This window comes from Pseudopipra pipra, chromosome 12 (assembly GCF_036250125.1).
Source record: "Pseudopipra pipra isolate bDixPip1 chromosome 12, bDixPip1.hap1, whole genome shotgun sequence".
Classification (NCBI taxonomy): domain Eukaryota; kingdom Metazoa; phylum Chordata; class Aves; order Passeriformes; family Pipridae; genus Pseudopipra; species Pseudopipra pipra.
Genome location: NC_087560.1, coordinates 11,902,997 through 11,917,678, shown reverse-complemented (window position 1 = coordinate 11,917,678; position 14,682 = coordinate 11,902,997). Strand labels below are relative to the sequence as shown.

General features: G+C 38.7%; 1 protein-coding gene across 6 annotated transcripts in view; it reads right to left on the bottom strand.

The window, feature by feature from the left end:
* ADAMTSL3 (ADAMTS like 3) overlaps window positions 1-14,682 on the bottom strand; it is a 174,663-nt gene that overhangs the window by 47,586 nt on the left and 112,395 nt on the right. For all 6 annotated transcript variants that reach the window (XM_064668927.1, XM_064668926.1, XM_064668929.1 and 3 more), the window contains 7 exons: window positions 12,626-12,783; window positions 11,535-11,646; window positions 8,726-8,864; window positions 7,117-7,167; window positions 2,913-3,117; window positions 1,926-2,073; window positions 1,215-1,299 (listed from right to left, as the gene is read on the bottom strand). In XM_064668927.1, coding sequence (XP_064524997.1) covers window positions 1,215-1,299; window positions 1,926-2,073; window positions 2,913-3,117; window positions 7,117-7,167; window positions 8,726-8,864; window positions 11,535-11,646; window positions 12,626-12,783 — 898 coding nt within the window. The remainder of the gene's footprint in view (window positions 1-1,214; window positions 1,300-1,925; window positions 2,074-2,912; window positions 3,118-7,116; window positions 7,168-8,725; window positions 8,865-11,534; window positions 11,647-12,625; window positions 12,784-14,682) is intronic.

Here is a 14,682-nt window from a genome sequence, read left to right as displayed (position 1 = left end):
TAGAAGTGGTCTCATACACCTCTATTCTGCTATGCTGACATTCTACAGGCACATTTGGTTGCATCACCCCTTTCGACAATCACACTTTATTTTTATGTCTTTGCTACTACCCTGCCTGCATTCAGGGCCACCAATTTGGAGAGTGAAATAACTGCTCACAGTAGGCTGACACTTGACTTGAGAGGCTAGTGCAGTGAAAAGTTTAAAGTACAGTCACCATAACTATATAAACACCTGTTTGGCAAGAGGTTTCTTCTGTGAGTCAGTGCAGGTGTAAAGATTTTATTACTCATGATCACACCTGTTGCTACATGCGTGCCAAAAACCAGGAATAGCTAGATGGAAGAAGAAAAATAAGCATAGGGCACACTCCGCTCTCAGAGAAATATAAATCCAAAGGAACTTCAGTAAGCTCACCTAAACTATTTCAAACTGACATTATTACAGAGAGTGTAGAATTCTGCAGAGCACAACAAAATACTGTTCAAAATCTCTCATGAAAACCTTATAGAAAATTAAATACTATATATTAATATATTACATATACATATATATGTATGTATGTATGAAATGCACACGGGGATATAAGCAACTGTATGGATGCCCTAACATAAGAGAGTCAGGAACAAGTGTAGCTGGATTTAAGTTATGCTTTCATCCTTAGAACTTGCAAGGCTCACGCTCATCAGTTTTTAAGGGGACTCACAAAATCCAGATGCCATTTCACACATATACACATGTAAAATAGCACAATTTACCCCCACAGATTAGCTAAGCTCAGAGATCAGCAGGTTTTTCTCACTTTCTTTATGCACTGGTCTCACCCCCCAAGGAAATCCTGGCAAGCCTACAAAGTACCTCTTAAGTTTTAATACAACCACTACATTCTTGAGGTAACAGCTACGACCGGGATAGAACAACTGAATTTATTTAATTTATATGTGCTGAAATGTTTCCACGTGCATTAATTAAGGCTTAATTAGGCTCAGTTAGGATCCCTTTGAATTGCTCCAATGATATCAGGACACTGTAATAGTGTAGCTCCACGTCATCCAGAACAGGAGCTCCAGAAGCAATTGAGATGGAAAATTAGGAACAGCTCACAACACAACTCATCTCCCAAGGAGGGTCAATGGTCAAAGCAAACTGCACAGCAACAGTCATTCCAGATACCTGCAAAACACACTGGGAATGTTTCTTCACAATGTACTTACGTTGGCTCTTCTGAGACTGTTACGGTCTCTTCCATTTCATGGGCCTGTTTAAACCATGGCAATTTTGCTTCCACAGGACTTTTTTCTGGTAGAGGAAAGAACCCCCCAAAACATTCAGTAATTCCTCCAAAATCAAAGCAAAATGTAGATGTTAGCATTATTCACCTTCATATTGCCTATTGATCTAATGCTTTTGAATAAAGATAAAACTGGATAATAGAACAACATTTACTAGAGAATTTCTTCGTGGTGTTTGAGCTCCATTCTTTATTTTAAATGTGCAGAAATGGAGAAGGAAACCAGTTTGATTACAACTTAATGAGCTGCTGAGGCCCACTGAGAATGCTGACACATTTAACAAGAACAAACAAACAAGATCCCAGGTGATACATACAGAGTTTCATTTTAAGTATTATTGAACAATTCCTCCTCCCCATGTTAACCTCATTTATTTTGGTTTTCCCAAGTTGACCAGACTGTATAGATTCAGTTTGCATGTTCACCTCATGAGAGTCTGGCCACATTATCAGCAAAAAATATCAGCAGGGCACTTTTCCTAGCACCAATAATTAAAGTGCTTGTTTCTGCCAAGGCTGAAATAAGTCCTAGTAAATTCCAGCTTCTGGCATTTCTGAAAAAGGTTACCAGGGGCTTTTAATTCTCTGAACAAAAATGTAAAACAATAACAGACCCAGACAAAATTCCAGTTACCTTTTGGCTTGTAACACGGTATTGGCACGATGCACTCCTCTTTTATGTGCAGTTTAAGCTGTGGGTTACAGCCCCCGACGTGCTGCCCGCGGTGGTCAATGCACAGCACCACTCGGTACCGCAAGCCTCGGCCACAGGTCACTGTGCACTGCAGGAGACAACACAACCACCTCAACCTATTTCTTTATTGTATTTACAAATACTCTTAAAAAGGAAATTACAAGTGCTGATGACGTGCTCACTTAAGTTTTTCCACGGAGACGCATGAATTTGTCCCTGCATTGCTAAGCGAGTAAAGAAAAGGTTGATGCTGGAAAAAAAAGTCTAAGTTTTGGGAATGCAAGTGATTTCTTGGGGTTCTATAAAGCTTATCTGATTGGCAACAGAACCAGAGATGGCTGTGCACTGAGAATACACCCTCTCACAGTGGTCATTTGCAGTTAAAGCTGGGTCAGGCGTGCTGCAGTTTCTACACTCTGTGTCAGTGATGTCATTTGGATGAACTAAGGAATTATAGGAGTGCTGAGCTATCTGGTTGTATCAGATAACCACAGCCAGGACAAGTTGGCTTATGCTCTTGTTACTGTAATGAAAGGCAAGAATGCTGGAAAATCACCCTTGCAGACTTGCCAGCCCCTAAGACAGACGTGCCTTTAGCTCTTATATCCAGTGAAATACCACATTTATCAAGAACCGAGACATAAATGACCTGATTGCAGAGGGACCTCACCTCTAACTTCTCCTCCATATAAAGCAGGAATTCAAAAGGCATAAAGAATTCTACATGCATTTTCCTCCACATGGACACGTGAACCTTTTGATTATCAGGCAGAATTGCTCAGTATAAACTTCTCCTAGCAAGAACTATGAATTATCTTTCAGGGCTATACTTTTCTAATAGCACTGTGCTCATAAACATGGTAACACAAGACTGGAGGCTTCCTTTAGAAAAGAAAGAACAAAGGTCCAAAGTACTTTTCAACTTACTTGAGACCATTCCATTGCCACCCACTTCGGACAATCAAACAGATTGCAGGTCTGAATGACTTTGGGCTTTGGGGCATACATGCATTTCCATTCTTCCACTTGCAGTATCTCTCCATGAATGGTCTCCTCTACACACACAAAACTTCTCCTCTGAATACCACCTCCACAGGAAACTGAACAGGCAGTCCATGGATTATGTTCCCACCTGGAAAAAGAACTCAGATATATTAAAAATAAGGCTCTTTTTTATTCCAGTAACCTCTATTAAAAGAGTAAAATACTGAATCCAACCGTAGTGTCAACTAAAACCCACTAATAGTTTGTTTGCCAGATTCTCACCACACACATATATATTGAATCACAGAGCTACATTGCAATATTCCAGGTTCAAATTCATGTGCAAAATCAGAAGACAAAAATACAAATTTAAGTTATTTCCAAAAATAACTGAAAATCTTATTTTTGTACATGAGTTAAAGACCATTAATATACTGAGCTGGATTACCGGAATGAATTTACTTCTAAATAGTCTAGATCACCTAAACAGAATATTTTTTATTTAATTTACATGGTCATATAGACCCTTATTACCAATGTCAGAGGCCAAGAAGCCCAGGTACTTGAGATCCTATGAAGTCCAAAGACAAAGACAGATCAGGCTGTCCTGACTCAGGGTGTTGCTATCCACAGTTCCTCACCACTGCCCACATTATTCAGATTACCCCTAAAAAAAAATCTGTTCAGGAAGTAATTTTAATGGGAACTCTAACACTTAGGGTAAAACCAGACATTTCATATCAAACTGCCTTGGTCCATAAGGACTGTGAAGAAATTGTGACAGGCATCATTTGGCTGGTCATCACTGCAGTTCTGCAAGAGTTTTCCACCCTCATTAAAATGCCATTGAATGGCCTTGTATTCCCACTTTCCAGCTTGCTTCAAGCAAAAGGCAGCTCTCATCCAACCCAGCTGCTGATTCCTCCCAAAGCAGGGCAATGCACAGATTAAGGAAAATTTCAGATTAAGAAAAACCTGTGAACCAGCAGAGCTGTGGGATAGTAGCCTCCAACAGAGGGATAGTAAACAACTTTTTGGAAAGGAAACTCTTCAAAATGAACATCTATCTACAATCTTTGACCTAACTACAATAAAAACAGCAAATGTTGCACCACCTGAAGTGAGAATTATCTGGAGGTTTTTAGGCTACAAACTCAGTTTCATTTATCTCTCACCCTTCACCTCTTATCTGCTTTCTTTCCACCATCCACCCAAATCAAAGGCAAGGCTTGGGAAATGACTGAGTCCTGCATCACATCTTATGGTTCATCAATGCCCTGTTAGTTAAAACTTATTTCTATTACAAATGCAGGGGCTCAGAAAGGATCATGAAAATAATTATATCCATTATGAACAATGGACTCAGCAAGTACTACAATATCCCACCAAAATCAACTAATCAAGAGTAACTTGGCTATCACAAAGGAAGTCATAATATCAGAGTTGATGAAGCAAAGGCCTATAAATCAAGGTAAATTTAAGCAACTACTACATACTTTTTATGATGCAGCAGGTAAATCAAGGACACTTCCTATTTTAAGCAATTCATTAAACTGCCTACAAAAACATATTAATCATGCTTAAGCTCAACGGAAGAATGAGTATGTATCCTCATGAGTATATATAAATGCACAGCAAACCATGGAACATTAGCCATAGAGTATATATTCAAAAGAATTCTGAATAAAGCTGTATGCTGAGATACTGATAACATATCACAAATACAAAACCTGTTTGAAGAGCAACAGTTCTACTATTCTTTGACTTAAATGAATGGCCAGTGTTAACTCATTTTCTTTAAAAATCTCAGAAACTAAAGAGCAATTAACTATTTAATGAATTAGCAGCTCATGGATTTATATAGGTAAGGCTCACTGTGCTATGTGGAATACAAGGCTTGCAAGTGTTTATAGCACCAAGTTTTATAGTTGTTTTTCTTTATCTCATCAGTTTCAAACACACTCCAGATCCCATACTCCCACAAGCATTTTCAAGATGGAGTGAGGTCCGTGGCTACTGGGGAAAAGGGGGGTCTTGGGCAAGCAGTCAAGGAGATACTTTCCAGAACCCACAGCTGTCAGGGGATCCTCAACAGTCCAACAAGTCTGAAATAAATGGAGGCATTCCAAAAGCTTTAAAAGAAAATTTTCATCCTGGGAAATTTTTCTATTTATTTCAAAAGAATTCTCCATCTGTAAAAATATTTCAGTGGGGCATTTACAACTCTAGCCACAGGAGAACTCTTTCAAGATTTTGTGGTGCGCACCATGACTTTCCCACAACTTCCTTGCGTGAATGGGAAAGCAGTGGTAAACACCACGGGACTGCAGAGCAGCCCTCCACATGGCCCTCGTGTTATGTAGGAGGTGTGATGTTGGACTGCTGGGTGAGGTGAAGGAGCCTGTACAGCTTTGCTCCAGTGTATCTACAGTACTTTGGTTTTCCGCCCGCTTTGCAAGACCAATCCTGGGTCAGCATGTAAGACACAGGTAAGAAAAGAAAAAGCAAAAAGAAAAAGCAAAAAGAAAAAGGTGGAAGAAGTCCAGCAGAACCAGCACAGGCTAATGCATTCCAGTTACTTGACAGGGAACAGCACAGACAAATCCTGCTACGTGGGAGCAAGACCTGCGTCTGCACTGGACCAGAGTCACCTCACGATGCAGGTAAACAAACCGTCTGTTTCAGCTGCTGTTTTCTTTCAGAAATTCCTGTAAGAAAAGCTGTTTCTACATCTTTGTTGTGTTTCCTTATGAGCCCTCCCAGCAGAACACAGCCTGTTTCCTCCCTCGTTCCTGCTGGCACCAACTCTGAGCCCTGCTTGGCCGCCTGCTATTTTACAGTCCTTACTCTGAAGCATCTCACAGGAAGACCATGATACCTTCTGACAGGACACACCGAGGTGCTGAAATGAGGTGGGCTCTGTCTGTAGTTCTTAGAGTTTGAAATAAGAGAACCTGCCCACAGCTTTATCGCAGACATAATCTATCTCACCACGGTGTCATGCAAACGTGCTGAGCACAGTAAAGCACAGAAAGGGGGATCAAATTTCTCTTCCGAGTGGTCTCCAAGCCCTAAGTGGTTCAGAAGATGAAATACTCATGTAAATACATTGTGCTGAGCTCCAGAAGAGATCTGAAGTACAAAGGAATTGGCAGAAGAAATGGAAGGGGAGAGACACAGAATACAATTAGAGAACTTTACAGGATAAAGCTGTAGAGGAAAAAAAGTTCAGTCTATGTATTGAAGCCAAAGTACATCACAGGACAGCAGATCCACAAGGACAAATTGCTACAGAAATAAACTATGACATTTATATCAGCTGTAATCAGTAGCTCCACTGAGCCGTGCAAGTCTATGATTTCATTCTTATTACTTCATATCTTTACTTCTTTAGAAAAATACACATTATTCATTTCATGACCTAATAAAGCAGAGGTTCAGCTCAGATAAATATGCATCTAACTTCACCAACTATAATTCTTTACATTAACAATAAATGTGGCTCGATGCCTTTTAGTCCTAACATTCTTTACAAAACATCTAAGGCTTCCAGAGAAGTTCTAAATCCTTGTAATTGCTTCAGGTAAAAAAAAAAAATCAACAACAAAAAAGGCAACAAGCTGTGCTCTGACGACTTCATTTTTGACAAGACATATTCAGACAATTCAGTATCTTGAAAGTGACATGTCAGTCTTGATGTCAATAGACTACAGATATAAAAAAACCAGAAGAATCAGACCTCTGAAGGGAAAAAGAAATTCTGGAGTCCTGTCTAGGAGATCTGTCCTAAAAAATTGCATGCAGCTTTAAAGTAAAAACCTTTCAAGACAAGAATTCACACATGCAATTTAAAGAACATGCTCTTCTCAGTATTACAGCAGAAGGCGGCTTAGGGGGACAACTCTTTATTTTAAGACTTCACATTGGTATTTTCAAGAAGAGCATATTAACCTCTTACTGCTAAGCTAATCATCCAGAACATACTGAATGAATCACAGGCTTCAGAAATGTTTACAGGACTGTTTTAAACTTGCTCTCCTGTGTAGCAAAAAATCAGAAGATGTTTCATTATCTTAGTATTCAAGTAGTGTGTTTGCAGTGAAAATTGTGCTGATGCTGACACATGTGCTATCCTGCTTATACATACCGAGGGAGTGGCTGGAAGTGATCATAGGGCATGATTTCTTTAAATCCATCACTGTCAAAAAAAATAAATATTGCATCATTATTTCTCATACCCAAAATTGTACATCAAGTACACGCTTTTATGTGATCATGCCTTAAGTAAGCAATTCCCAGTGAGAAATGAAGGAATGTTACTTCATTACACATTAGCCTGATGTTAAACAATTACTTGTATGATCTTACCTTTCCTGTATGGATAGAGGACTATTCACCACACAGTTTCTATATTTCATACCACCATAAAATATTAAATGAGCAAGCCCTCAGCAGAGAAATTTATTATCAGTGTTCCTTTAGATCTGTGCCACTTTATTAACAAGAAAATATTTACTTATATCTGTAACAAAGACTGCTGAGGAACATGAGTATCAGTGAAACAAATACATCACAGGATTTATCCTAGATAGGTCCTGAATGGTGCTTAGGACCCTTCTAGAGCTCTTTTATTTGAACCACACAGCATAAAGCCTTACTCCCAATGCTAAAAAATATGGTATTATATCCAGTAGTACTTCCCTCTTCCTGGCTGTATAAACTAAATTTGCAAGTTAAAATATAATTACACCCTTTCTTTCCCTAATTTTCCCATTCCAGCTATGGAACATTTGGCACCCATTGCCATTAAGCTTTATTGAAGTCCTTCTGCTCCATACAGAGATCAACTCTCCAGGAAAAAAAAATCTTGAAAGTCTACACATCTATAAATGTTAGAGGTCACTATCAACAATTATGTTCAACAGAAATGAAAGGAAATGGACAGTTTAGCTATAGGAAATGAAATCCATTGAGAGTGTTTCCTTTTCTTCTTGCATATAACTCTGGCTCAGCCAGCTGGCATGTTAATGCAAGGTTCTGGGACTTGATACTGTGATGTTATTTTAAGATTCTTTAGCACAGCCAGGAAACCTCACCAGACAATCCAAAAGTTAGTTTTAAATACTGCAGTGCAATTCAATACAATTTATGTGTACTACAGCCTTTATAATTTGGCATTAATATCCTGTGGCATTTGTACCACAAGGACATTTTCTTGGAAAGATTTTTTTTTTTAATTCCTACTTTAAAAAAATCCAAACAAGTAGCCCCAAGCTTTGATTCTTGAAGTGTCAACTCTACAGTACCAATGAAGAATCAAATGTTTATGGTAGGTAAATGAATGAACCAAGTTAAACCATGTGCAAAACTTGTGCGCTGACTGGAGCTCCTGTCTGGCTATCGAGAAATCCTGAATGGCAGCATCAAAAAATCCAAAAGTAGGCAAGCAATCTGTCCTCCTCACAGAACCTCACAAAATCCTCATATTAGTGCGGTACTACTCAGCAAAAGACAATGCAGAATTAGCCCTCAAACAAATTGATATTTGCAGTATCTCTGTATAAGCAAAGTGTTCTATTCTGCAACACTGAAGAAGTGCCTCAAATCTATTGGCAGCGGTATCAGCCTTTAACACGTGCAATAATCAACTAAGATTAAGTAGCCCTAAAGAGGAAAAGAACTGAAATCAAGTAAATACAATTGCCTGTTCCTTAGTAACTGACTATATCACACACAAATTTATTTGTCATACAGACCTAGAGGGGCAGGGATCCATGTTGCATTCTTTTAGCTTGGGCTTTGGTTTCTTGTTTTCTGGGTGATAATGACAATAGTGGTCAGGAACAACACGCTTCAGACGAATGTCCACACACTCAGCTGAATTAAGCTGATAACCTATTGCAGAAGCAAAGTTAAATCTTGTTATGGAAAGAAATTTAAACACCTTGTCCCCTGCTCTCAATAATGTGATGCCCGTTGAATTAATTTTCTGGATTACTCTTTTTCTGCTTGCTTTTAAACAAGGAAATGGTGAGCAGGAACATGAAGGACCAGACTTTCATTTAAGGCAATTCAGCATAACAATTATATTAACCTGTCTTAACACTAGGTGAGATTTTGGCACTTTATTCTAATAGTATTATAAGAGTAAAGGCATACATATTTTCACATTACACAAGAATATATGTAGTGCACCAGCTCACCTGTCACAAGGCAAACCTACAAAGCCATATGGTTCTAGTACATGTTCTACAACTTATAACTTCCCTCCCCTGAGGAGGAGTTACCATGTATGTTGGAGAGCTATATTACACAGTCATTCATGCTAAAAAAAATAAATACTTAAAACAGAAAGCCAAAGGAATTGAAGATGAGATCCAAAAACATTGCTAAGAAACTGCAGAAAACCAAGAAACAGCTTCAAGAACATTCCTAGTTGAAGAGCCAACAAAAGAAAACTTGAACTACTTGGGTAAAAAAAAAATAATTCTGTGTGGATACTGGTTATAAGAAGGGATCTGAGTTTTATAAACCACTAGATTCTTTTTTGGCTAAGAAAAAAAGACTCATTCAAAAAAGCTTATTTGGACTTAAACCAAGGGGAGGAGGAGGATGTTCTGGTATGTGCAAAGAAAAAAAGTTTGAAACCACAAGAATTAAAATCAAATAGTCTCAATAAACTAACAGCACAAGTCCCAGTGTCTACCAAAAATGCTAAGTATTGTATATCAATGGCTTCAGTTGTGTGTCTCTTGGCTGATCCAAAGTGTCTTCATGCATGAGAGTGATAACCATAAAGAACTAAGCAGTTCCAGTGCTCAAAGCATCTATGTTCCAGATCTTAAAAGTACTGAAAGGACCCAGAAGATATACCACTTGCAAACAGAAGAAACAATTTTTAGCCATTCTTGCTCATTAAAGCTTGACTGTGCTTTCTGAGATGACCCTTCCAACACAGGGAGATTAGAGAACTAAATGTAGAAGCAGCAAGAAGCAAGTGAGGAATGGATTCCGATGCCAAGACTCTGTTGTGAGGAACTTCTTTTTTTACTGCCAGTACAAAATGCCAAACAGACAATCTGGACACTAAACCCACTTTCAGATTACAGGTTAAAGCCAGGCAGCTGCAATACAACTTTCCTGCAAGCCTCTGTAATATGCTGTTCCTAACACTACTACTTTCATGACTGAGTAGCTTAGTTTTCATGCTTCTTCAGTCCCTGTTCCCCCTGAGGACTGCCAAGCCCCACTGATAAAGGTACCAGTTTCATATTGTAGGCAGCTACAAAGTAGGGCTTCGAAATCCCTGGATAATTTCAAAGAGATTGACATGTAGCTATAATTTTCAAACCATAACAACAGTCTGAATAAGGCTGGATTTGAGCCAATACCTTTGAAGGTAAATACGTCCCTTGAGTTATCCAGTGTTTACATGTAGTCCTCAAAAGTAACTGTGAGGCTTTATACTTCTTCCCTTGTCAGATAGGTTAAGGAAAAAAATTATAAACACAGTGTGATGGAATCATCAGAGGATATGTATTGCCACTCACAGCTCCAGCAAGAATCACACTTCATGAGGCCAAGTATCTCGTAAGATACAGTAGTTTCCTGTGGGACTACATATTATCCACATATATCGTCTGCATTTCAGATTACAGGGAGGTGCAAGCGCCAAAACGGATGGTCCATCAAAAGATCTCCAGACTCTGCTTGTACTTTAAGCATCTCTCACTCTCTTTATTCATGTCCCAAGTAACTATTTAAACCATATTTGCACTCTCCAGAAAATCCCTACATCAGTATCACTCGCATCCTGGTCTGTTTTGCAGGTGACCTGGGTAATGCTGGCTGAAGGGAAATAGTTATCTGCAGTGTCACACACCCCTCCTACCATGAGGTCACACTAGTTTTGCAGAACCAGACATGACAAGCAGTGGGCTGGGCTGGATGAGCTGTAGCAGAGCTGAGCTACACTTCATCTAAGCTGCAGTGTTTAAACCAGGAGTAGCTGCTACAGTGCACCATGTGCTGCTCTAACTACCATTAGGACCAAATGTCTAAGATCAAAGGTATTGATAGTAGCTGTTCTTTAAATTCTATTTACTTATTCTGCTTTCTGTGTAATTAATTTCTCAACAAAATGTTTTAAAACTCTCCCTCATGTCTACTACTGAGGCCAGGAATACCATCTTCCTCCATTTCTTGATTATTCTTATTTTAAAATATCTCATTTTGTTTCTTTGCTTAATTTCCTGAAATATCCTTTATGGATTGTGATTTTCCATTTTGAATGTCACATACTTATTTCTTAGTCAACATTCTTACTGAAATGAACATTGTTTATGGAAGAACATGACTTCAAGTAACATAACATATAAAAACCCCTATGCTGATACTGGCTTAACCAACCTACTTACCTTCTATTCTGTAATTTATTTTGCTGAAGAATTACCAGTGTGCAAAGAAACACAAATATTTAATCAATAAAAACGCAGAGTAAAGGTTGTAAATCAGATACTTTTGATCTTCAGTTGTTACCACTCCTGAAGAATTGCCATTACTTACCTCCTCCACATGTCACTGTGCAGGGGAAGAACTCAGTTTGTCTCCACTGATGACTGATGGGTTGATAGAAAAAGAACTGAACCACGCTCTCTTTTGATCCAGAGTACCTGGTCTGAAGAAATTTCCATTAAAACACATTTGTGCACTGTACTCAACAGTTCATGTCATTTCAAATCATAGTTCATACATAACAGCAGTGCAGAGAGTAAGATGGTAACAGGCATAAATCTCTAGAAAGTCTACAGTAACCATTAAGTTCTCAATAGCTAAGCATTTGAATCTTGCTTTTTTTTCCCCTCACATTATTCAAGGTACTAATGTGACTACTCAATCATCTATCCTGGAATGGCAGAGTTCCTAATGGTATTCCTCTGTTTTATTTCTTTTTCAGCAAAAATTTTTAAATTTGCTGCAGGGAGAAGTCTCTAAGTGATCCAAGCACACTGTTTCACAGCCAGGCAAGTCTAACTGCACATGGGATACTGAAGGTGCAAAAGGAAAACTACTGAAATCCTATTTCTACAACGTAACCAATAAAGCCAAGTAGTGTGATAATATTGAAATATTCGTCATTCCCAATGGCATACTGCATGAGTGTCTTCCTTTGGTTGTCAAATATTGATATGTTTCTGCATATAAATATCTTAATGTGTGATGCAAGCCATTGGTATGTGGTCTGGGTAGAAAGAAATTTAAAAGGATTAGAAATGGTCAGTGGCTGGATCAGCAATGTCTAAGGGAGATCATAGGGCACTGCTGGAAGCAATGCTCAGGTTCAGTAGGTGGCAGTCTGCAATTGGATTAACTCAATCCCCTGCACAGGGTCACACTGATATTCTTTCAGTAACACTAAAACAAAAATCCTGGCCATTTTTACCGTTAAAGATCCTGTGGTACTTCCCACCACAGGAAAGACATTAATCTTGTAACATTTTAAATTGTTTGGATTTACTTAGCATAAATGAACTCTGGACTGAAATTAGGATTCCTTAATTCCCAGCTAAAAGATTTTGTTGCACTGCTACAACCTGATGGACACCCACCCACCCTGCTGCACATACTTTATAAGTTTGCACATACACACATCCCACCTTGATAATGAAATCTGCTCCAAGAGGTCCCTGGATCTTTATGATTTCCCTGTCTGTACTCTTCTGAAATTCAACAGTTGTATTTTCAATGACAAATGTTCCAGGAGCATTGAAACTGTGCTCTCCCTTTTCTCCTTGTAGTGTTTTTGATTCTATAACTAAAGAAGAAACATGCAATTGGTAAACTTAAACAGGATGTTTTTGTTTTCAAGGAAGTCAGAGAGTAATGTTTATAACTTTGCCTTGCAAGTGACAGCTATCTATGTGCATTAAAAGCACCCATAGTATCTGTGAGAATATTAGCTGCTTCAGGATAGTCTGATATATCAACTGCAAGACATGTCAGCAGAGGAATATCTGTCTGAACACACTATTCTTTCATATCAGAAGCACTTCTGAGACAGCTTTTCCTACACCAAATGCTTTATAGCACTTGGTGTAATCAACAGATTCAGCAGAAAAGCTGAAAGAAACTCAAAACTGATAGAATCAATATACAGAAAAATAACCCATACTTCCATGCAACTCAAAAGTCAAGCAATCTCAACAATCAGTCTCCACAGAAGCCTGAATGGTGCCAAACTCATCTGACACTCATCTCAATACCTGTATCACTGTACCAAGGTCATTAACTCCACTCTGAATATTTCCCATGGGAGGAAAAAGGGCCAGGAGGTGGGCAGCTGCCATCCCAGAGGGAGGGATGGCCCTTTCCCAGAACAGGTGGTGATGCAAACCCTTTTTGAGTTGTTCTGCACTCCTTGGAAACAGATTAAACTAACAGCCCACAACCTCCAGAAGACAGATGAAGCATTTTAGGATTAAATCACTTCCAGCAAACTGACTGAACTGTGAGTGGACAAAGCTAAAGGAAGATAATCAGAATGAAGGCAGAATTTTGGGCTCTGCGTAATACAGCATAGAGGCACAGCAAGATACATGATTTCAAATACACTGGTCTGGTTACAATCTACCAGAGCACTGCATGGGAAAGGCATGAATCTCAGATGAGCTCAAGGCAAGCTAAAAGGAACCTTTTGATGAGCTATAAATACTTTCTTTCTCCCACCACCTTGCCTTTTTTGGTACTTTAAACAGAGTTACCTAAATCAGGCTAGATTAGGATAAAAGCATCTGGTTTTACCTGCACTGAAAACATACTCTGAATGCTGCAGTCCATCATTACTGTTTTCTTCCTTCATATTTTTTAAATAAACATGCATTCTGGAGCACCCCCAACAAAGCAAGGAAGGAAATGATAGAATAAATTAAATTTCCTTACCAACATTAACCCAAGCTTCTAAGCATTAGGTTCCACTGTGCTCACAGGTATAACAAAGATCACATACATGGCTGGAAGGAAGTTTAAGGAAGGATATGTTTCTAGGAAATGACTTTATGTTGATCACGGGATATGAATCTAGTGGTGAATCAAACGTGCTTTGTCAAAGAGAAAAAATAAATCTCTGGAAACCAATGTGCCCCACTGTCCAACACATTTCCATTAGGAAAAAGTAGATATAAATAAATCACAAAAAACCCAAGTATTTAGATGATTACTACATAATTTTGTTCGTCACCTCCATGGAAGTTTTCTTTCCTAGTTGCATTAAAAAATAACCTGTTAAAATATCTGTAACTCAGCATTCTTGGATTAGGCTTCTGCAAGTCTTGACCCCAAACTTACACTGCTTAACAGTGAGTAATAATGCATGGTGTCTGTTGTTCTCTCATTTTGTTGAATAAGAGTAAAATCAGCAAATCTCAAGTACTTCCAATTCCACATAAAGTCAGTAGGATACTCAGGAGTACGGGACCCCTTTAAAACTAGCATTTAAGATTACAAGGCAGGACATCCAGCTGGTGCAAAAACACGTTAAAAATGTTAATTTGGTGTCCTGAGCTGCATTTCCTTAGAGTCTTTTTGCTAGTTTTCTTAATAAAAAAAAAAAATCATGTTTTCCTAAGCAGAAACCAAGAATATTGTTCAGCAACCAACAGCCCAATAACTCCCTGAGAGCTGACATATGTTTACATCAGAGCTATGCTAAATGTGG